The sequence below is a fragment of the Scophthalmus maximus genome, chromosome 6, assembly GCF_022379125.1.
Source record: "Scophthalmus maximus strain ysfricsl-2021 chromosome 6, ASM2237912v1, whole genome shotgun sequence".
NCBI classification, from domain to species: domain Eukaryota; kingdom Metazoa; phylum Chordata; class Actinopteri; order Pleuronectiformes; family Scophthalmidae; genus Scophthalmus; species Scophthalmus maximus.
This window is the reverse complement of record NC_061520.1, coordinates 19,328,839-19,352,396: the sequence shown is the minus strand read 5'-3', so window position 1 is coordinate 19,352,396 and position 23,558 is coordinate 19,328,839. Positions and strand designations below refer to the sequence as shown.

At 46.7% G+C, this 23,558-nt stretch overlaps 1 protein-coding gene across 2 annotated transcripts in view; it reads left to right on the top strand.

The window, feature by feature from the left end:
* Window positions 1–695: 695 nt before the first annotated feature.
* lrig1 (leucine-rich repeats and immunoglobulin-like domains 1) overlaps window positions 696–23,558 on the top strand; it is a 37,540-nt gene continuing 14,677 nt past the window's right edge. Inside the window, exons 1-8 of one of the 2 annotated variants that reach the window (XM_035632977.2) lie at window positions 1,697–1,829; window positions 12,054–12,129; window positions 13,117–13,188; window positions 14,169–14,243; window positions 20,644–20,781; window positions 21,096–21,239; window positions 22,395–22,538; window positions 23,063–23,206. In XM_035632977.2, the coding sequence (XP_035488870.2) occupies window positions 12,116–12,129; window positions 13,117–13,188; window positions 14,169–14,243; window positions 20,644–20,781; window positions 21,096–21,239; window positions 22,395–22,538; window positions 23,063–23,206 (731 nt within the window). In that variant the 5' untranslated portion in view covers window positions 1,697–1,829; window positions 12,054–12,115. Of the gene's footprint in view, window positions 1,830–12,053; window positions 12,130–13,116; window positions 13,189–14,168; window positions 14,244–20,643; window positions 20,782–21,095; window positions 21,240–22,394; window positions 22,539–23,062; window positions 23,207–23,558 lie in introns of both variants that reach the window. The other variant, XM_035632976.2, reaches the window with a different exon arrangement.

Below are 23,558 nucleotides of genomic sequence, written 5' to 3'. Positions count from 1 at the left end.
AAGAATAAACGTTAAGTACTATATATTTTAGTGCGTGCAGCCTTCTGACTTCCACCGCTGCAGATGCACACTAACTAAAACAGTGCGCAGGCAAACTCACATTGTCAACTGAGCTCACGTGTCCAGTTGGAGTTTTATCTCACACAGGACAGAGCCTAGAGGTGATAGAGGTGAATTCATAATACAGATCGTCATAAATACTGATGGCAGTATTAATGCAAGTGTCTTGTTGCTTGTTTTCTCCTGCGAGTTCCCTGTGTGAAAACTAGAGTAAACTTATTTTATCAACTGCTCTCAATTTTTTCTTTAACAGATTTAAAAAAACAACTTTACATTACATTTTTAAACAGTTATGGCATACGAACCAATTATGTTATTACGGCTTGTAATAATGCGATTACAGCGCTCGATCTCGGTGATTGTCCCTTTAAGAAGCAGTGAGAGTGAGTGAGTGAGCGAGAGGAGGTGGTGCGGTGGTTTCACACCCCGGGGTGGGAAACAGAGGCGGGGACACAAACCGCTGAGTGACAGCCGCTCACGGGGGCCTCCCCTCGCTCCGCGACGCGCCGGGCAGCCGGCGACGACCAATGGCGTCGCGACTCGACCCGCCCGTCAAATCGCGGCGGCCAATCGCGGCGACTCACGGGGCGGGGCCTCGAAACCGCTGTTGTGCATCCAACGTGGGACTACGGAACGATCGCCCAGAGAGAGAGAGAGAGAGAGAGGGGGAGAAAAGAGGAAAAGTAACTCTCGGAAGGAAAAAAAACTCATGGTGCTGGTGGTACACGGTCGCAAGGAGGAGGGAAGTCTACTCTACTATTAATCGGATCGTGGAGATTTCGTGACCGCAGACGAGCACCCGACGAGCGTGCAGGTCGACTTCTCGCGGAGCCGGAGTGTCATTCCCAAAGTTGGATGTGTTTCGGCGGCGGCGGAGGAGTCGAGATTTTGGACTTGAGAGAGAGAGAGACAGAGAGACAGAGAGAAAGAGAGAGAGAGAGAGAGAGAGAGAGAGAGGACTTCACTTTACTACAGCCTGATCTCTGCCCCGACTCAAAGTTACCAGGGGAGGTCACAGTTTGTTTTCGCTCAGTTCGGAAACAAGCTCCGCCGCAACAGTTTCTTGTTGTGTCCTTCAACGTGCCGACCGGCGCATGTTTTCAAACATGTCAGCGTCGAGCCGCGCTCCGGTCCCGGGGGTAGATTTCTTTTTGTAAAAAGCGTTTCCCCCTACGGACTACTTCCAATTCAAAGTGAATCTCCTCTGATTTTTAAAAAAAACCCAAATATATATATTTGTTTTTTTGTTTTTGTAAAGCCTGCGTCGGACAGCGGAGGGAGAAAAAGTTGGACTTGGGAACGTGTGTGTCCTAAACTGACGGTGACCGGGATGGACGCGGGTTTCGCGGCGATGCGTTGTAGCCGGTGGAAGCCCAGCAGCTCGTCAACGTGCCGTTGAGGGAACTCGGTTCCTCCCGAGGCGACGCTCATATATCCCGGTGTGTGGGTCGGAGCGAGGGAGCGAGAGAGGGGGGGGAGAGAGAGAGAGAGAGAGAGAGAGAGAGAGAGAGAGAGAGAGAGAGAGAGAGAGAGCTCGGCGGCCGCGCTATTAACGCTGGATACAAAATGGCGGCGTCCCCGGGACGATTTGGATCTGTTTCCACTTGTGCGCTTTATTTCATTCTGACGCTCGGACTGCTCGTCGGCGGCGGGTCGGGCTCGGACCCGCCGTGCCCTGAGAACTGTACCTGCGGCGGGGACTCGGTGGACTGCGGCGGCCTGGAGCTGACGGCGACGCCTCCGGACCTTCCAGCCCGGACCGTCTCCTTGTAAGTCCAAAAAAAAGAAAAAAGAAAGCGCTTAGTGGCCCGAGCCTATTTATTGACCAGTCCATAACGGGGTGACGGCGTCTGGGAGTGGGGGGAGAGAAGAAGAAAACAAATCACTGTGGCATAGAAACTTTCAAACTCCCCCCCCCCCCCCCAGCCACCTTAAACATTAGAGAGTGGACCTGAGCTGGTTAGAAATCCAGTCCGATGGGATTGTTCCGTGGTTCTGCTCTGAGTTGCAACTGCAACAGGGAGAGTGACGGGGCAACTGTCACAGGAGTTGTGTCTGGTCCTCCTTCATAATCATAACTTTTTGGGGAAGGAGTCAAAACTAAATTGACCCCCTCTTACCCCATTAAAGCCCCCCCACCACACACACACACACACACACACACACGACCCCCCCATCGAGGTCCCTGCACCCCACTCGGTTTCTAATAGAAATAATAATAATACATGTCATTTATAGAGCACTTTTCATTGCTAAAAGCAAACTCAAAGTGCAACCTCTCACAACGGGACAGCTCAGGCTTTTTTTTGGGGGGGGGGGGGGTGGTTATTGTGTCTTTTCAATATCATCTAATGGTATTTTGGTGCTTACTGAATCGGGCCTGATGACTGTCAGTCAAACAGGTGGGTGTTTTTTGCATGCACAAACATTTCATAAAGAGTATTCAGATGGTGCACAGTGGGATACACATTCGTCTTTAACATGCCTTGCTCAAGAGCACATTGGCTCATTGTGTCTGTAAGTCTAAAACTGCTCGTTTGAGAAACCTTGTCTCGATTCTTTATTCAGCCCACAAAACATCATCTTAATTTGCTCGTATTTATCGGATCCCCAGTATGATATGCCTTAATTTAACTTTCTTTCTGTCCAACTTGACTGCTCACCAGAAATGAAATAGAATATAACGGGCTGTGGCTTTTTCTTCATCCTTTGCAGTCAGTGAATTTTGATACCGTTCATGGTTTCTGACACATGGATTACTGGACATGTGCAATCAAATACAGCTATATCTTCAAAATGAATTCGGTGTCACGGACGGGCAAACCGTCCTCTCGGGGTGAGTAAACAAATCGGCCCCGACGTGTCATAACACATAAACTTTGGGTTTATCCAGTCAGATTTATGACTGGTGTTATCGTAATTATTGTTTCTGTTTTTCTAGTCGTAGTCCACAAATTCAATTTCTTCCAAGTCAAGCGTAGGTTCACCAGGGCAAGACCGACAACAGTTGAAACATTGTCTGCTGACTCGCTTAGGAAATTAACCAATTTGTGACATTTTTATGAAGCATCCCCTCAGTGTGTAGGAAAACTTCAGCGCTTATCAAGCTGAATTGAACAATTTATTTACAGGCAACACCACCATCTGTCCTCCCAGTCAGCCCCCCCTGCGCTCACCACACTCCACTGCAAACACAGTGTGTCCAGTGGCAGTTGTGAATCCCCATTGACATTGAAGGCATCTGTTTGTATGTGTGTTCCTGGGAACGGGGTGTAAAGACCAAAGACTCCTCTGGCTCCCAGGTTCCAGTGTTAGGTAGTTTTTCTTCCCCCTGGGAAGTGAGGAATGCAACTTTTGGATGAGAAAAAAAAGTCCTCTAAAAACATGAATAACGGCACTTGTGTCCGGGTAGCCTCATTGCCCCGAAGCACAACTTAGCCAAGTTCAAGTGCAGACGCTGTTTATCACTCACGTACGCAGACACACACTGCTCTTCCTGTCCTCGTGGAGAGAGGACAGCTATTGTGGGACGGCTGTCCCAGACGAAAACAGCTGCTCTCAACCTTTCGGTTTGTGCAGCGACAGGGTCCTGCTGCGTGAGCCCTCGCTCGCTGCGGGGCCGACTCCTTTTATCTTGGCCAAACCTTATCGGTCGAGATTTGAGGACCCGCAATCTTGTTGTTTTCAAAGGGAATGGCTTTATGGCTCTGAATGATCTTTTAAAACACCTAGGTTGCATATTTCCACACCACTTGAGATAGTCACATTATGTTGGCAGGGAACTCAAAGGGAACCAGCTTTCCGTTCCCCCGAGGTCTGTGAACCAGCCGGATCAGGTCGATGATTACAGTAAACCCAGAGAGGCGAGTGTGGGCGATTTCACTTGTGGCCCGACGTGATCCCATTAAATGGCAACTCACGCAAAGGCCCCGTCCACTTGAGCCAATTGAAATATCTTTTTGTGTTGAGGATTAAAAGTTATTTTGGCGTCCGAGTTCACAAAACTATGTCAGAGCTGATTGTGGGTTCAAGTGTGGTAATGTTCAAGGTGCTATACCAAGGGGTTAAAATACAGTGCAACAGTGATAGTCTCAGGTGTTGGTCTCAGGTTTAATAAAGTGCATTTGTCCACTTCCACCTCCAGGCGTCTGTGCCAAGTGAAATCAGTGTGGAGTCAACTGTCTCTGTTATATTTACCCCAGGGAGGGAGCAGCAGCAGCGGTGGTGGTGGTGACGAGGACAGTATTGGTCAACTTCTGCATGATGCAGATGTAAGGCTCGGAGAAAAATCTCAATAACCCGAAACACCTGTAGGTTTTTGAGTAAGAAAAAAAAGCTAAAGCATATAGTGGCTGCCGCAAACGATTATTTTCATATTTTTCATGTTTACGTTGAGTTGTTTTTTCCATAAAATGGTGAAAAATGCAGATCGCGTTTCCCAAAACTCCCAAGTGGATGTTTTGTTTTGTCAGCACATCAAAAATATTTAGTTCTTTGGTGTTAAGACTTAAGATCCTTTTTTTTCTTCATAGAAATAACTTGATTATCAAAATAGTTGGCGAAAAAATCGATTAACTGTTGCAGCTCTAAAAACATACGCTATTGCCGCTGTTAATCAACAAGAATCTTGCCAATGAGTCGCACATACACACGTGGTTTGTACAACCGCTCGCAGACTTTTAAAAGCCCTCTGTGTTTTCTGCTTTGTCATCTGTCAAATTAAGATTGCTCAAGCAGAGAGGATAAATCTAGCTTAAAAACGAACAGAGATTTCCCACCGTTTGTGTGTGTGTGTGTGTGTGTGTGTGTGTGTGTGTGTGTGTGTGTGTGTGTGTGTGTGTGTGTGTGTGTGTGTGTGTGTGTGTGTGTGTGTGTGTGTGTGTGTGTGTGTGTGTGTGTGTGTGTGTGTGTGTGTGTGTGTGTGTGTGTGTGTGAGGTCAGGTAGCTGTTCCAGTTATCTCTGTTCAGGCTCTTACATTGGGATAACGGTAATGAACGCTGCAGCCGCGCCCTCCGGACTTGTATTTACATAGCAGGTTCGGGGAAAGAGGTAGTTCCTAAGGAGAGTCCTCCTATCTCCTCCAGGGTGAAGGGGAGCAGCAGAGCTTTTGAGCAGGTAGCAAACAATATTGGCAACGCGCTCACCGTGTCTGGTGAATGTGAAATGTTCCGTTCCATCCACAGAGTTTCCATTGCACAGGGGGAGAAAAAAGGCCGTGCACTGTATTCTTTGTGTCAACATTATTTGCCTTCAAGCAAGTGATGCTTAATGCTCGATGTTGCGGCTACATTTTCGAATGGTCACTAGGCCACTGTTTCCCATGGGCTCAATTTAGGAGCGATTCTGAAAACGTGGATGACCATTTGTCGGAGAAGATGGAAGGCTTGAGGGTACATTTTGCCAGTTTATCCATCACAAGCAGCCCTGTGGCCTTAGGTGAAGAAGAAAAAAGAAAAACAAACCCTAATGCTTTCCACTTGTCAAAATAATCTGCCTTCGGGACCCTGACTTTAATGGTCCCCTGTGAGAAAGAGGCATTGATGAGGATGTATTCATGTTGGCACATCCTGGCAGAGCGGACAGGATTAAAAAGGATAGATGGTGAAGGGTTGTGGTTAAGACGTGCGCTTCGATTAGAATGGAACAAGTTAATTTATAAAGAAAACAGCAAATACCTCAGCGTTCTAATGATGTACTGGGATGTTAATTTAGCTGATAATGTATTGCTAGAAAGTTGATCATATTGCTTCAACAATTATTTGTCCCATCCCTGTATTCACCCACATGGGGGCAAACACATTAAAGTTTAAGGGGCTGATATATAACTTCTTAAAAGTCTCTGCAGCCCTGAGACATATCCTGTGCTGTCTTCCATCAGTGCGCGTAACATTTGATAAACTGACCGCCAGCCTCAGATGTTGGTCCATTGTTCCTGATTGATGAATAGGCTAATAACATTCAAAGCAAGTTTGCTCTCACGCAGTCACATATTTCCTCTCAGGAGTGGTGCCTTATCTTATTTGCGACCACGCTAATGTGCATAAAAAGCATTTTTGCCCACAGTGCCACTGGCGTAATGCGATTTTGCAGCTAAATAAAAGCACGAGCATTACTGATGTCGGCTGCGATTGCGTGGTGTGGCTGGCTCGAGATAGCCTACAGCAGATACATGGTGTCTGTTAGCTTTCTCATGAGAGGCTGTAAAATCCCTTTTTCTCCCCCTTGCTTTTCACTGTAACAAAAAGCCAAATTTAAAAAAAAAAAAGGGTTCTGACTTTATTTTCGTTTGACAACGTTGAGGGCCTTCGCCAGGATGGTGACCAACATGTGGGTGCTCTGGTGAAAAACCCAGACAAAGCCCCATCTTGATTGATCGCCCTCGTAACCTAGCATTTCCCCAAGTGGTTTCCAGAAGTTTCCTGACGTGCTGGCCTTAATGCATGGTGCACACCAAAAGTTCCGCTGTGCCTCAACCCCAAGCCCGTAAAAAAACCTCACACTGCAGCCTTATTGGTAAACACCAACCCCCCAACAGTTGGTTTTGGCTGCTGCCCACAGGAAATGGGGTTTGTGTTGGTGGTTTCCTGACAGGGGCTGGGAGCTCAGCCGGAAGAATGCAGAGATGCAGATCACCTGGCCTGGGGTGGGGGGGGTGGGGGGGGGGAACAGTGGAGGGTGGGGGGGTATTTTCCGTCCACTGAACGGAGGTGTTTTGTCAATGTCACGGTCTGCTGCGGCTGCTTCTGCCTTCATACTGGTTCCACTATTTTGTCAAGAGTCAGTGTCGCTGGTGAGAAACCTCAACCCCTGTCACACGTGTGTTAACACACACGGAAAAATCACAGTTCTTTGCAGTGTGTCACGTGTTGTCGGACTTTACTCTGGTAGTCTTTAACTCCAGCTCGCCTATTAATGATGCAAATGCATGCAGAGTCACTTTTTGACTGGACTACCACGGCCCTTTGGCTTTCTTTCACGGCCATTTCTGCTCTTAGTAAGTTTGAACTAGATATGAGGACTGACTCAGCCTCACAGCTTCGTCTTTAGACGAACATTTCAGCAGTCTGGGCAGAGCTGCAGCAGCAGCAGCTCTCAGCAGGGCTGTGCCCCTTGTGGGTTCTGGGGCATTTCTCGCTACGCAGCCTTGTAATTTTGTGGTGTTGCGAGTGATTATACCGACTTTGTTTATTGTCACAGTTTCCCCTGCCTTGTGACTTGCATGTCCTCTAGCAGATGTTATACAAGTCCCAGCTCGAGCGTTTGAAAGGGTTCAGGATCCCATTCTAATTGGCACTGATTTTTTTTATTATCAGCTGCTTCATCAGGTTGGGTACAGTGTTTTGTTTTTTTTTAGTTGTGAACAAATTAGAAAAAAGAAGCGCTATAGTTGAGAAATGGAATGAGCTCTTGGCCTCGCACCGGCTTTTAACGACAATCAAACAGCTGCTGCCACAACTCATCCTGCAGGAATCCAGTCAGTGGAATGGATGGTCCTTTTGTGAAGACACTTCAGAGTGCCAAGTGCTTTTTTTCTTTTTTTCTTTCTTTTTTTCCACCTTTCCCTCTCCCCCCCGAAGTCGGTGTCTACAAAGTGGGTTTGATCGATGAATCATCTGTGAATTCTGTACATCTGGTAAGAGTTTGGAAATCTGGAGAAGACGTTAGAAGGAAGAAAGAAAAAAAAAGCGTGACTTGGACGGGGAGTGAGAGGTACTGTGCAAGTGAAGCAGCGTCTCCCCAGAAAACAGGCAGTCCTTCGGGAAGCGAGCGAAAGCCGGTAGTGCGAAATCGGGCCAACTTTTTTCTTTCGAAATGCCTTTGTACTTCCTGACACTGCAGAAAGGAGCATCTCAGTGCTTCAGTGGCCAGACAGCCGCACATTTGCATGCAATTAGATCGTAAAGATACAGCACGGTCCACTATTTAGACACTTCTTTCTCCACTGTCTGGAGGGTAATTATTGTTTCCGCCAGCACAATAAACAATAAGTACAGAAAAAAAACAGGGTAACAATCCGTCTTTCTGTCTTCACTTTGAAGTCGAGAGCATAAGGTCAGACGTCTGCACTGTACTAAAACAATAGTCCCACCAAAGAGTCGTACGCTGTTTATGTTATTTTTTTTTCTTCAGATTAATTATGGACACTCATTTCCTGTTCCTCTTAATGAGCAGTCTGGCGCCGTTTGTAACAAATTGCCGTGTTATCGCGCTAGATCGCGCTAGGTTTAATGCATGAGCATGATCCTCTGTGTGTGTGTGTGTGTGTGTGTGTGGACAGTGTTTACACACAAAACAAGCTTTATGGCGCTCCTCATCTGTAGCGTCCAGGCTGGCATCGCAAGCCGCTTTGGACATTGGCTCACGCTGTGCCTCGGGGGCTAGTGCAGAGAGACTTTCCCCAACCTTCTTTCTGCCTGTTTGTTTTGAGTGCTCCACTTCCATCTCCCGCTCCAGCCCCAGAACCAGCCGAGCAGAGAGCTGCAGTGCACATGGCCCCAAGATGTGGCTCGCCTTCCTGCCTCGGAAAACTTCAGAAACTGAGTCACGCTCCTGCCCTGATTTCAAGGGCTGGAGCAGCTCCTTTGTTGTCTTGTGTGTGTGTGTGTGTGTGTGTGTGTGTGTGTGTGTGTGTGTGTGTGTGTGTTGGGGGGGGGCTCTAATGCAAATGGTGAAATATGCTGACCCCCACCCCCCAACGCTGTCTTTGATCTTTCGTCTAGGCTCTTCTCACCCTCCCATATCTTTACACCTACCGATGTTCCCGCTCCTGATTTTTTTAGAGCTTCACATTCATCATTAAGATAGCTTTAATGTTCATCGGCTCAAGCTTTTAACCTTGTCACACTTGATAAGATATTGTCTTCTTTTTTTATTTTTTTATCAGGCTGAGTTTCCTGACTGCTGCGTAAAAAATGGTAGGCTTGGAGCTGGTGCTAGCCTTGTGTACACTCTCACTGCAGTTGCCCGGCTGTAAACTGGCCTCTAATGACAGGAAGAGCGCTGTGTGTGTGTGTGTTCGTGTGTGTGTGTTCGTGTCTGCCTCGCTGACACCGGTTATTATTTGACCAGTTTTTATGGTGCTCTGAAATCGACCACATTAAAGGGCCTTTGTCTCCCAGCTGGGCCGCAGACGGCTCATCCCTGACATCACTTCACACTTCCCGCGAGCAAAGTTCACGCCGCATTTATCTACGATAGCAATGGAAAAGATAATGACGATGTATCTGTAGGTCCCCACTCTCGTCCTCAGCTCTCTCCCAGACACAGGCCCAGCCCTCACTTACAGTACGAGCACAGTGTCATCCGCGATGACATCACTCACGCACTCCCTGTGTTCCCCCTACTCCCACAGCACCGATAACACAACTATTTCTTCGAAGCCTTTTTAATGAGTTTTCTATGTCGAATCGGCAGCGTGGTCCAGCGGTGACGGGCCCACTGCAGGCACTGAGCCTAACTCAGTCAGGCGGGCCTCTTGTGATGTTTAATCACACTGTCTTGAGAAGATTTATTTTGAAGCCAATGTTTCTTTCAAGTAGGTGGCCGATTAACAGTTGATCCAGCAATTCATTTTTGAGTTTAGCCTATAAAAAGGAGAAAAAAAAAAGGAAAAAGATAAATGTTCTGCTCTTGAGAAAGGCAAAGGTCCTCATATCTGACAAGTTGTAACATGCAACTGCTTTTTTTTATCAAACTAGTCATCAGTAAAGTTTGTATCCATTTGTCGACTGACTTATTTTTTCATAACTAGTGACATGTATTCTTGGTGGTCGATTATTAGGTGGTTTTAAAACTATGGAATTATTAACGTCACTGTCTCTTTGTGGTTGTGGTTATTGTTCACGATTTGTGAGAGGAAGTGTGTTTGGGGTTGTGCTGGCCGGCTGGGGTTAGTCGGTGGCAGTGTTTTCCACACCGGCCCTCACTCCAGCCGGCCGTGTGTTTAGTGCATCTCTCCAGCTCCGCTGACAGACGGGAGGTTACGTTGACCTTTTGCGCTCGGCGGTGGTCACTCAGTAGTAGTTTGCTTGGGCACAGTGGAAATGTTGGTTGGTGCAGTTTGGAATAGACAATGGATGTGGCCGGTTTGTGTCAAGCAGCTTCAAATTGAATATGATCATTTATATCATTACATTCTCTGTGGTTTGTTCATTAATGGTTGTTTAGTCTAAAAAAAAACACATATATGACGTGGCAAATTAACATTTACGGATGATTGTGCTTGTTAAACAACTATTAGTCAGTGTGTAATAACATGAGCATTAAATGTGCCATTTCATAAAGTGGTCATTGTTGTCGTTAAACGGTGATTAATTTCATGTAATGGATGTGGAAAATCAGCCAGTCACAGCAGACTGAATTCAGTGGGAAAATGTGGTATTTGGCAAAAAAAGAAAATGCAGCCTCAGATTATCACTCAGTTTCTATGGTTGGGTACCTGGCAGACTGAGTGTGCCGTTGATTCTGATCCCCGCTGACTAATGTCAAACAGTGTTGCCCCTTTGTATAAACTAGTTGTACCACACAGTGGAATGCGGTGTTTGAAACTCTCAGGGCTCTCAGAAGTAAATAAGCTTTGTAGTGTTTGCCATGTTTAATCACAGTGCCTGTTCCCATCTCAACTTCACATCCTGGTTGGTTGGATTACACATAAACTTGTGTTTTGCCATCGTCCGTTTGCTACCCACATGTTGTGTTGTAGAGTTGGACAGGTTTATTTGGATGTTTCTCCTATTTTTCTTCTTTGCTCAGTATTGTTTGTTTCTGCTGGGCTTGTGAAGAAAAGTCAGAAACTCTAATGACTCCTTGGCTTCTGATCCCGGGGCTCGGCAAATTCTTCCAGAAACTGCATGATTGTAAGGTCACGTTCTGGAAAGCATTAACCACGCATAGCACCGGTGCAACCCCCCCCCCCCCCCAACCCTACCCACTTCCACAGGGGAGAGGAGGGGGGAGGGAACGAGAGAGGGAGGGAGGAAGGGAAACCAAGCGTTATCACAGTCACCTCATACAGTAGGTGTTAAAACACTGTGAAACTTATCTCATCTGATAGGAAGTAGAAAATCAATTTGGCTGAAGGAGAGGGAGAGAAAAAGTTATGTCAACACCATAGGTAACTGAGAAAGAGGCACATGTGTGTCTGCGCGCGCACACACACACACGCACACACACACACACACACACACAAACACAAACACAAAGGTCCGGTTTTGTTTGTTGCTCTGGCCTTTAGCACCAGTACGACAGGTTTGGCTCTCAAACGGGACTTTTTTTCCTCAGTCCCTGTTCTTTATTTGAAGCATTTGACTTTCATGCCTATGAATATGTGCACATCCGACTTCCTCAACCCTTTCATATGCTAAAAACACAGTTTGGAGTGTGAAAGCTTCCTTCACTTGTAAATTGAAGAGTCTCTTAGGAGAATTCTTTGAACCGCTGTGCCAAATTTGTGCCAACAGCAGGTTGATTGAAAACGTTCGAAAAACGACGACACTCTCCCAAGTTCATCCAATCTATGGTGTGTGTGTGTGTGTGGGCGGAATATACGCACCTCGAGGGAGAGGCGTGTATATTCAGCCGTGCGATTTTTTTCACTTCACTTCACCATAACAAGGTAATTGCCTTCTCTTGCAGGGGACAGCAATTTAGCCATCTAGGCCACAATGGGAGTTGCCTCCTTAATTGATCATAACATAGACACACATGCACACCTCCTCGTCAGACCTGTGCCTGGAGGGCAGACGCATGCTCTGCTATTATCTTGTCACACACACACACACACTGGCAGGACGAAACGACCGGGGAGGGAGACTGTCATTATGTGCAATCAAGCAGGGAAGACAAGAAAGGGAAATTGTCAAGTGAGCCGCGGATTGAGATTGATAGGCTTAAATAGTATTCAAAACTGGAGTGTGCATGATGTCAGGGTATAACAAGTCTGTAAGCTTTTTAAGTACTGACCAGCCTCCTCAAATTATCTTTTTTTTTTTAGATATCCATTGAGATTAGGGAATCTGTGACATGAAGTAGCTCTGCGGTACAGGAGGACGAGGAATGTGTTGCATCAGGTAAAAGTGTCCCCCCCCAGTCCCTGGGAACAAGCAGCCATCTCTCGGCAGGCCTGTGAAACATTCCTGGGCCGTCTCTCACGTCTGGACAGAGGGACGGAGGGGTGGGAGGCGGCCGGCCCCGGAGCTGTGGTCTCCCTTTGTCTCGCCGAGCCTAACCCCAGCACACAAACACAAACACCGCTCTCACTGCGGCCTCCCCTCTGCCAACAGGCAGGCCGCATGCCAGTCAGGCAGGAGGTGTGTGTGTGTGTGTGTGTGTGTGTGTGTGTGTGTGTGTGTGTGTGTGTGTGTGTGTGTGTGTGTGTGTGTGTGTGTGTGTGTGTGTGTGTGTGTGTGTGTGTGTGTGTGTGTGTGTGTGTGTGTGTGTGTGTGTGTGTGTGTGTGTGTGTGTGTGTGTGTGTGTGAGAGAGAGACACAGAGATATCACTTGTTTATGTGCAAAATGAATTTGGATTCACAAAGTGTTGGAAGCTCAATCTGAAATGCAGATGTGCGTTTAGGTGCGCACACATTACCTCTTCAGCAGCTTCTCTGGCGGCGGTAATGCTATATCACTGGAAAAAATAAGCCGCCGTACGAGTCAAGTGCCAGCTATTAAATACACTGTTAGCCTAAAGTGCAAATTGACTGCTGCAGATGAATGGCCTGCCGGTTATGTTTGGAAAGTGAGCCAGGAGAGAGACACACTCTGTATCAATAGTATCGATCCGGCCCTCCTTGAAGGCCCGGCTGAATTGATATACTGCAGTGTTTCCAGGCACACTGTACTTAATGTGGACGGATGGGGCTGTTTGTCAAATGGGAGAAATAATTGTTGCTATTGATCCGGCTCCTTATTTGAACTACTAGGGAAAAAAATGCCAATGATACAACAAAATAAGTTTTGAAAAAAAAAAACCTGCTGATATTTAAATTGTTAATTGCCGTCTGATTTATAGTTAAAGATTTGAACTATTTCCTTTTCTTCTTTTTTCTTCTGCTTAGAAATCTTGGCCACAACAAGCTGACCGCCATCAGTGTCGAAGCCTTCGCCAACCTGCCCAACTTGAGAGAGCTGTAAGTGGTCGTTAACAGAATACTCACACATGCACGGGATTTCTCATTCAAGGCAAATGACAGCGAAAACCCTGAGGACATTCTGATGGACTTCAACTAAAGCCGATTTCAGAGTTCCTGTCTGAAAACAACTCGCGTGTTTTGTTCAGCCACAATCGTTTTTTCTTCAGTGTGAGCACTTTGAAAATGTTAAACTTGTGAGTTGTGATGAGTTTTTCATCAATTAATTGCGGCGAACGTCCCCGTGGTCGCCACTCAACTTCCCACCGCCATCCTTGTATGTGTTGCCTTGAACTAAGAGCAATTGAGGCTAAAGTGGTGGTTTTTCTATATTAAGCCCCCCCTCCATCACCCGATACTGTGGCCAACGCTGGCCTTGTAAATATTTTATCTGGTGAGGAGAGGGCTTGGCTCGGTGTCACTCAGCACCAGCACACAAGACACACACACACACACACACACACACACACACACACACACACACACACACACACACACACACACACACACACACACACACACACACACACACACACACACACACACACACACAAGCTAACTGGTGATACACACCCTGATGACATCCTTGGCAGGACGACCGGCCAGTCACACACTCCTCGACATCTGTTTCACTCCCGTGCTATTTTAGTTTTTTTTGAAAAGGATGACTTGCGACTTGCTCAGTGGCAGACGTGACAAGTTGGTGTTTGAAATCCCTTGATTAATAAAAAAGTTTTGTTTGAGTTTAGCCTCAAACGCTGTTGGATCTCAAATAGCATACAATTTATGTAGAAATTTGTATCAGTGTAGCGTTGGTTGCCACAGTCAAGTCTGTCTATCTCTCTTTCATTTGCCCCCGTTTTATTTATTGTAAAATGTCTTCCAGGTAGTACAAGTCGTCATCTTTGTGTGTTTCTTTTTGTTTGCCTGCAGAGTTTTGTTCTCTGTAACCTGCAACTCTTTGTGTTTGTCCCTCTCAGGCGGCTGGACCACAATGAGCTGACCTCCATACCAGATTTAGGACCGGCTGCCTCCAAGATAGTATCGCTCTACCTGTGAGTATCTCCCCATTCACTGCCCGACATAGTACTGAAATTATCTGGCTCTCCGTTACCGTATTCTTAGGCCAGTGGCCTCTTTGAAATGCTCTTGAAATAGTCTCTCTATCGACATCTGTCGAGGATGCGTCCGCTTGCACATCTCAGAGGAAAAATGTGAAGCCAGCGACGAATGCGACTCGGTCGCATAAAACGAGTTCAAAAGTCCCCCCTCTCCCCTTGAGCTCTCTTGGCGTAAAAACGGCGCTCTGTCATGAGCCATCAGTATGTGGTCAGGTAACTGACTAGTCTCATTAGTCTACAGTGAGCAGTGCTGGCCGCTCGGAGTGTCAGCTTGTATACAGTTCCGACCTGGTCGCTCCCAGTTGTGTAACTGTGCCTGTGGGGACTGCCTGCACTGGCATCTCACCGGGGATTTACTGCCCTATTTGGGATGGGCATATGTGCGCTTGTGCATGTCACAAACGTGAGCTCGGTAATCCCTCAACAGTCTCATTTTAACGACGACGAAGAAATCTCGTGGCCAGAAAAGTGGTAGTTTGGTCACTTCATTAAAGCTGCAGTTTGGATAGCCAGCTAATGCAGCATGTGAGGGAGGATGCATTGTGATGTTTCCTGTTAAAAAAACTTTCAAAATCCTTTTTATAGATTAGAAGTTGAATGTCACATCACAATAGAAGTAGTGGTACTTTTAGAAACCGCTTACAGAAGCCAACGCCTTTAATTATTTCCTTTCTTTGATTTAAGGTCAAGGAGTGTTATCTCAATGCGGACAATTTTCAGTGTTACTACAATGTTCAGGAATGTTTAAAGGATTGTGCGGCAAATGAAACCATGAAAGGATTTATAAGTGTAGCCCAAAATAAGCATAAGATGAAAATCAAAATGAAGCTGATATGAAGACTTGTTACAATTCTTCTAACAAGATAATTGACAGTGCTTATGTTTCTGATGCTAGATAAACGCACGCACGCACACACACACACACACACACACACACACACACACACACACACACACACACACACACACACACACAGTTCCACTCGTATCATCTGTTGGCTGTACTGTCGTTTTCCCCAAGCTGCAGTTTTTCCCCCTCGTTTGACCAGAGAGCATTCTTACGTCTCGCTCAACCTTAAACAAGAAAGTTAATTCTGTATTTTCTTTCACACCATGCTATAGCGCGCCAGCCGACTTCCTGGTAGTAAAGTACACAGCTGCTGTTTGCAGCGCCAGTCATCGTCGTGTATCATTTTCTGCGGTCAGCGTTGTGGGAGTCATACCTTTTTGCCTCTCCCCGTGTCATCTCCCTGCTTCTCAAAATTTATCATGATGCACTCGTGTGGTCACAGTATTTATGTCGGCGGTGGACAGTTAGTGAGAGGGTAATTTGAGGTTTGAGTAAGCAACTCTGACAGCTGTCTGTTAAAAGTGTGTTATGTTTCCCCGAGGTTTGATCTATAATCGTGTCATAGGTTTTTCTATCTGCCTGGATGTGTCGGCCTCAACAAAAACTCCGACTTCACTTTGAGTTAACCTTTACTCGCACAAACCGTGCCAAGTCGCAGCCCCTCCGAATGATCAGGGTGTCTTTTTTTGGCCTGACTCAAGGCCTGTTGCTAGGGGAAGGCCCATTTCGCGGTGGGAGTGGAGGCTGGAGGGAGGGTCGGGTCTTTGCAAAGCCATGCAGCTGAAGCGAAAGCCCGCTGAAGCACTTACAGCTGCAGCTGTCAGTCACATGGCTTACAGTAAAATGGGTGACAGTGAGCAAAGGGAAGGAAGGATGAGTAAACAGGGAGGGAGGGAGGGAGGGAGGGAGGGGAGATGTGAATATGTCAGATCAGGGTGACATCACCTCATGTGAAAAAGGAATGGTAAAGGAGAAGTCAGGAGGAGACTAAGGAGTAGAAAAGGGGAAGCAAGAGGTTACTCAGATTCAGTAATTCCAATGCACTCTGTCCGACCCAACAGTCAAGTCCTCTGGCGTGTGTGTGTGGGTGTGCATGGGTGTGTGTGGGTGTGTGTGCACCCTGGTACAGCTCGCAGGACAGAATGCAGGGCAGTGTTCTTGTGCCATTAGTCGAAGATAGTCTGGAATGTCGTCTGACTACAAGCGGGTGCGAGACAGCGGCCTGCAAACACACAAACGCACAGTCGCCCCAAGCAAATGGACAGAGGATCTGTCTGCGCCGCCCCCCCGTCCAACAGTAAAGTGTCCAAAAGGCAGAGAGCCCATTAAATGCGGCTTCTTGTGTCTTGACAGTCTGACTGACTGTCTGAGTCCCTTGAGTGTCGGCCAGCCAGCTGCTGACATGGTGTGCACTGTCTGAAGGAAATGGTAAAGTGATTAACGTTGGCAGAATTACTTACAGAAAGTACTTGACAAGTTTTTTTTTATTAATATTTCTGCAGGGTTGGGCAACCATTAGGGATGGAAATGGAAAAACAAACATTAACTGATACATTCTACATTCCTAGATACATTTTTTTTTCATAGAGGAAGATTAAGGAAGCAGTGGTTTCTTGGCAGTAGTAATAACATCATATTTAATACATTTCAATTCAATGGTCAAGAGTGCTGATGAAGATGTTCATCAGGCTGTAATCAATTCAGCCAACACTATGGGTGTACAATGTAAAAAAACATAAAGAAGGTTAGTTAATCATGTATGAGTGGGCTGATTTTCGTCCTTGCTTTCTCTTCTTTATTCCTAATGTTTTGATTAGTTGTGAGGTTACATTTTCCCACCTCCAGCTTCCTTCAGTCCTCTCAGCCCCTTCCTCCTCTCGCTGACATGTCTGGCAGCTATTTTTTCGATCGCTGCAGCTGTCATGGAATTCATTAGGCACAGATAAGCCCGACCATATGTGGCGGTATTGCTGCACTTTTCATTTGGTCCTTGAGCCAGTCACTGAATCATGTAGCAGCAGCATAGTTCAACTTCAGTCACCTGATCGTGTAGAAGCTTCTGATGTGACCAACCCGAGCCGAATGTTCCAGGCTCCCACAGTCACTGCACTTGGCTGGGCCCACCAACATCCCACAGACTCCCAAAATGCCACAGCAGGATGGCAACAAAAAAGAAGAAGCAACAAAAAGTGTTAAAAACACAGTGTCGGCAGAGCAGCACAAACTTTCCCATTGTGCTCATCGCCTCTCCAGTCAACATCAAAGGGGCTCCTTAAAACAGCTCGGGGATCGAAATCATACGGCCCACTGGATCATCTGATTCTGAAATAATTCTCCTTTTGTCCTGACCACCGGCTTCAAACAGGAAGGAACAGGCCCAACAATCACCCCAGAGATGACACTTTAAACAGCCAGTGTATCCCTTTTCCACACATCAAAAAGAAGTGTCAGGACGAGCCAGGGCTCACAATAATCTGATGGTCAGCAGGGGCGGGGCAATGAGATTTGGAATTAAGTGGAATCAAGAGTGAACGAGGCCCCCGCAGAACATCAAAGAGGATGGGAGTGAAGCAAGCTCCTCTTTATCAGAAACGTCTCTGGTCGTGTGATAATCAGTTTTTTATAAACGCCACTATTGTATGTGTGGACTTCAAACGCGCGGCGTGCGGAGGCTCTATCTGTGTCCTACACACAGCTGGGCTCTGGCTGTGGGCGGGAGAGGGGAGAGGGAGTTTGGTCAGAGCTCTGGAAGAAGAGGGGGGGGGGGGTGAGAGAACGAGTGAGAGAGGTCAACCTCTCCCACCGGTTTGAGACTGATCTGTTTTTCCCAGCAAAGGTCACCAGCTGTTGACCCCAACTCCCCCCCACCCCCAATTCCTTTTTTTCCCCCCTACTTCCCCCATTCCTCTCCTCCCTCCTTTGCTCACGCTCACTGTAGCCACTGTGTGTTGCCCTGGCCCATGTGTGCGTTTGTTGATTGTGGTGTGTGTATGTGTGTGTGTGTGTGTGTGTGTGTGTGTGTGTGTGTCTGTGTGTGTCTGTGTGCGTGTGTGTGTGTGTGTGCATGTGTGTTTGCGCAGGCGTGCTTGCATGGCTCATCCTTTCTGCCACTGTTTATTCAGGTGGGCCACTGTGGTCTGACCCCCCCCCCCCCCCCTCGGGCACCAATAAATGTGTGTGTGTGTGTGTGTGTGTGTGTGTGTGTGTGTGTGTGTGTGTGTGTGTGTGTGTGTGTGTGTGTGTGTGTGTGTGTGTGTGTGTGTGTGTGTGTGTGTGTGTGTGTGTGTGTGTGTGTGTGTGTGTGTGTGTGTGTGTGTGTGTGTGTGTGTCCATCTGCTGGCTAAAGGCTACAAAGGAAGGAGGGACTGACCTTGTTTTGACAAGTTTGGCTGCTACAACACCTACCCAGTCTCACACACAAACACACACACACACACACCAACTTGAAAAGTGTGTGTCAAAGCAGTCAAAGCTACAATGCTGAGCTTTAAGGGGGAAAAAAAGGAAACAAAACCTTCCGAGTTTCTTTCCGCATGTTGTTGGCTTTTCCTAGAAATGCTAACAAGCTCTCCCCGAATCATGTGAATGACTCTCGAGGGATGCATTTTAGTTGAAAATGCTTGTAATGAGGGTCGCTCTGCGATAAGAGGTCAGTGCTGTACAAGCGATTAGCCGGGCAAAGCTCCGGGTAGACAATGTACAGCCCTCATTGGTCCGTTGGCTGCGTCCTGTGTAATTGGCTCGCCATTGGGATGTTGTGGGGTCATCAGATTTGGAGTCAAAAGGATCAGAAGCAGGTCATCCTCAGTGCTGTCTGCTATAACACAGATCCTTGTTGTGAAACAACAGGAGTATAACAGGGAGTGTGTGTTTGCGACACAGATATAATAACATTAGCTGGAGTTTAAGGGGAAATCCTGTCATGCCGCAAAAGCAGGGAACAGGGAGAAACCATACGCCTCAATGTTGCATCTCATATGTGTAATCCACGCAGAAAACCAAAGTGTATCATCGACCAGTTGTTTTACAAGGGGCTCGGTGCCGTGGCCGCGGGGACTTCCTGGAGTCTGGTCGCCACTGTGAGGTTGCCAGGCAGCCAGCGGAGACTCCTAAGAGTCGCTTGTTAAAACTAGTAGACATGTGAGTAGTGTCGATCTTCCCACATTACTCCCAGCGAGGAAGAGAATTAGCCACGGACGGGACAGGATAATGTAGGGGGGTAGGAATGTTTTTAATAGACTCATCATGTGAATGAATGCAGTCATCAAACCTGATGAAAAAACTTTAATAGCAACGATGTAACGTGAAGGGTTCAAAGAAGGAGGCCCCCACTACATGGAGCTGTATATGTATAAGTGTGTCTGTGTGTGTGTGTGTTTGAGAGTGTCTGGGAAATGAAAGCGATACTACATGAAATTCCCATCTCTCTGATGGCGCCAGGCAAAAAGGCTTTTATGTGCAGTTTGCCACTGACAGATAACACAGGCCGCCAGGCTCCGAACACCCTCACATATACATATACAAACAGGCGTCTGTTTTCTTGTCTTATCTGCTTTGCATATTATAAACCTACTACTACTAATTTCTGTGTATGTAAGCAGTTGAGTAGAGTTGTATTCTTGTCTGCTCTGTGGCCCCGAATATCTGGGGAAGTGTCATTTACTTCTTTTTTTTTTTCTTTTTAAAAAAGAGTTTTACTCTTCAGCGCCGGTGACCGCCGTGGCCCGAGGCATTGTGATTTTCGGGTGGTCTGTTCGTCCGCCTGTCCCATTCTCAGGAACGCAATATCTCATCGTCAAAGGTCAAGGCCACCGTGGCCTCCACAATAGAAGAGTTCCTCGTGTGGAGACTCACAAGGGATGATCGTTTTTCTAGCCAGTGTAAAAAAAAAGAAAAGTGGCAAGCTGTTGCTCTTCTCTGGGTTGTTGTTTTTTTCCCTGTGAAAAGAAGTGATTTTTGTTAAGCATATTTAAATTATTTCTCTGTTATCCAGTCAGTTGCCACTGCTCCTATGTCCTGTGTAGATTAGGACTTTGTTTGTTGCCCCTCCCTCTTGAGAATCCGCTCCATTCCATAACACACTGAAAGTATTCCGGAATACCCCTTCGAGTGGCTCCGGTTGATCACAGAGGCGCCGTCCATCTAATATATTTTCAAGACAAAGCTCTGTGGAGAAGCACCGTCGTCCTTGGGATTGTTTAAAGAAGGCCAGGCTCTGTTTGGAAGCTCTCAAAGTACACATTTGTGTTGGGTGAAGACCACTTTGTTCTGTGTACCTTTCTCTCACCGTGCCCGAGTGGGCTTAGAGAAGCCGGGGGATTTGGAGTGTCTCCCCTCCCTTGAGCGATGGGGGAAAGGACACAGGGTGATATTTTTTGAGATAGTGAGGTGGACACTTCAGTTCAAGATGTAGATTTGTGAGAGGGATTGGGAGCCTAATGCACCTAATGCCTTTTTTTTGTGTTTTTTTTTTCTCTCCCCAAGACATCACAACAAGATCCGCAGTATTGATGGCAGGCGGACCAGGGAGCTGGTGTCAGTGGAAACTCTGGACCTGAGCAATAACGACATCACAGAGTTGCGAGGGCACTGCTTCACCGCCGGCCTTCAAATCCAAGACCTGTAAGTGTCTTCAAAATCTTAAAAAAGGTTATTAACTAAAATGAAGGAAAATTAAATTAAACTTTATCCATCACTGTGTGGAAATAAGGTAGCAGCAGTTGATATTAGTAGAAAAATGATATTAAAGCAGACAGTTCATACAATAGTGTTTGAAGTAGACTTCCCTATGATTTGTGTCCAAAATATTAACACCAAACCTACATAGAAAGTGATGATTAAAAACTTGTCATATCTGTAACAAGTAACTTAAGAGAGACAGAATACACATTTAAAGGTGCTTTATGAATCTCTGATGTCACACGCCATGTGTCCAGGTACCTGAGCAACAACAAGATCAGCGTGTTGGAGCTTGGCGCTCTGGACCACCTGGGCTCGACGCTGCAGGTCCTGAGACTGAGCCGAAACCGCATCAGCCAGATCCCCGTGAGAGCCTTCCAGCTCCCGAGGCTCACCCAGCTGTGAGTATCCGCTGGATTTCACAAGTTCAACAACACAGTTCACAGTGTGCGGTTGTGCTGTAATCCGTCAGAACCGCTTGCCCTGCAACAATGATATATTTTTGGACATTAAGGCTAAAAAAACTGAAGGGTCGAATCCTCAGGAGACGTTACAGGACTGTGAAATATTGGGAGTCTGAACAAGGAGGAGTTTGTAGTGTCTGTTGATTGAGCTGTGTGTGTTCAACATATTGGTTGCTATCAGTGTGAGCTATACCTCTTGGGTGGATATGGTCTGATGGGTAAACACCAGAGCCATATTATTGGTGATTTATTGCCTCCTTCCATATCCCCAAAGTGGTTTGCTCATTCCCCTCACTGTGCTTCATTATCTTTGTCAAACTTCCCTCCGGCGTAACAGTGAGGCTGACCCATTTGTAGATCAACGCCTCCGTTCAGGAGAGTGAAGGGGGGTCACGCAATGGGATCCCCCCCCCCACTCGTTGTGGTTTCAGTAGTTTCCCCAGGTGCCTTTTGTTGGCCAGGTGGCCTCAGTGTCACTTTATCTGCACATACGAGTGGTGATGCACATTAGACACAAAAGAACCTGCGTGGATGTTTATCTTTGCCAACCTGGGGACTTTTACAGCCTTCACACACACACACACACACACACACACACACACACACACACACACACACACACACACACACACACACACACACACACACACACACACACACACACACACACACACACACACACACACACACACACACACACACACACACACACACACACACACACACACACACCCGACGGACAGATTTATTCACATCTCAGGCTTTATATGCAGGAGGACAGGATGACTTCAAATCTTACACCACGTTTAACTGGAAGGTTCATAGCTTTGACCCTTGTTTGTTAGCTAAAGACAGCTGGCTCCTTGCCACACCAAGGAATGTCTGTTGAACTATACAAAATGCTCCATGTGTGTGCAGGCTACGGGATTCTTTGGTTTTGACTTTGGTGTGATTGATGCTCATGCACAGTGTAATGAGGGCAAAACATAAAAAAAACAAGAAGAAAGGGAGGGAGGGGGGCGTTTTTTAGTACCTTACACGACCACATTTTTAAAAAAAATTGTCTCGTATGCTTGCCTGTCCACCAATCAGTGAGCTGAACAGGAACCGCATTCGCCAGGTGGAGGGTCTGACCTTCCAGGGCCTGTCCAGCCTGGAGGTGCTCAAGCTGCAAAGGAACAGCATCAGCAAGTTGACGGACGGCGCCTTCTGGGACCTGGCAAAGATGAAAGTCCTGTACGTACAAAAAAACCCGGAAACAATATAGAAAAATGAATGTGTGAAATGATACATGTGATGAATTACTTTACTTCAAGTTCTTTTGCACAAAACACGTCTCGTCGGCACATCTCAAACCAACCCCTGGATTTATTGAGTTTGGTTGTAGCACGCAGCTTGAATAGAGCACCAAGTGATTTCTATTTAATCCTATTTACACCAGTTAGCGACTATTACGGGAACATTCCCGAGCCCAACCTTAGAATAAATCCTTCTTTTGTGTACTAACTGGAACTTGGTCACAATCACAACAGTCACACATTTTTTTTTACATTTTACCTCTATTACACGCACAATTTATGACACGGTAATTGTCTTAAATTGCATTGCAAGTTTTCAACACCGCAACCGATGTAGTTATTTCTGGGGTTCGGTAACGCCGCTCGGCTCCTGACATCCTGTTGCCTGCAAACTGCCGCATTAAAGATCCCTTGATTCTTTTTAATAAGACCTTCATTGCTCACTTCTTTTGTCCCGCACAGTCACCTGGACTACAACAGCCTGACGGAGGTGAACAGCGGCTCCCTGTACGGCCTGACTTCCCTCCAGCAGCTGTACCTCAGCAACAACTCCATAGCCCGCATCAATCCAGACGGATGGAAGTTCTGCCAGAAGCTGAGGGAACTGTGAGTACCAGCGTTTAAATGGGCCTGAACGGCCCAAACTCTCCTCCCAGATGTCCTCTCGCGAAAACACCGACAGCCGGCTGCGGTTGAAAGCCCTAAAAGTGGAATGATAACGGTTATCGAGGAGAGTTGGAGGCAACAAAGAACATAAGCTCAGTGCGGTTCTGCCCTAAAAAAAAACCTTTAAAAACTGTAGAATGGCAATTAAATTTAAATTCTTAAAACTTAATTTTTCTGTCTGAGGATCTAAACTCCTTTGTTTATAACCTGAGAACCCAACACGCCCTCCCCCACTCATATCACCCATCTACCATCCCCAGGGTTAAATGACATTGTGCTCTAACACTCAATA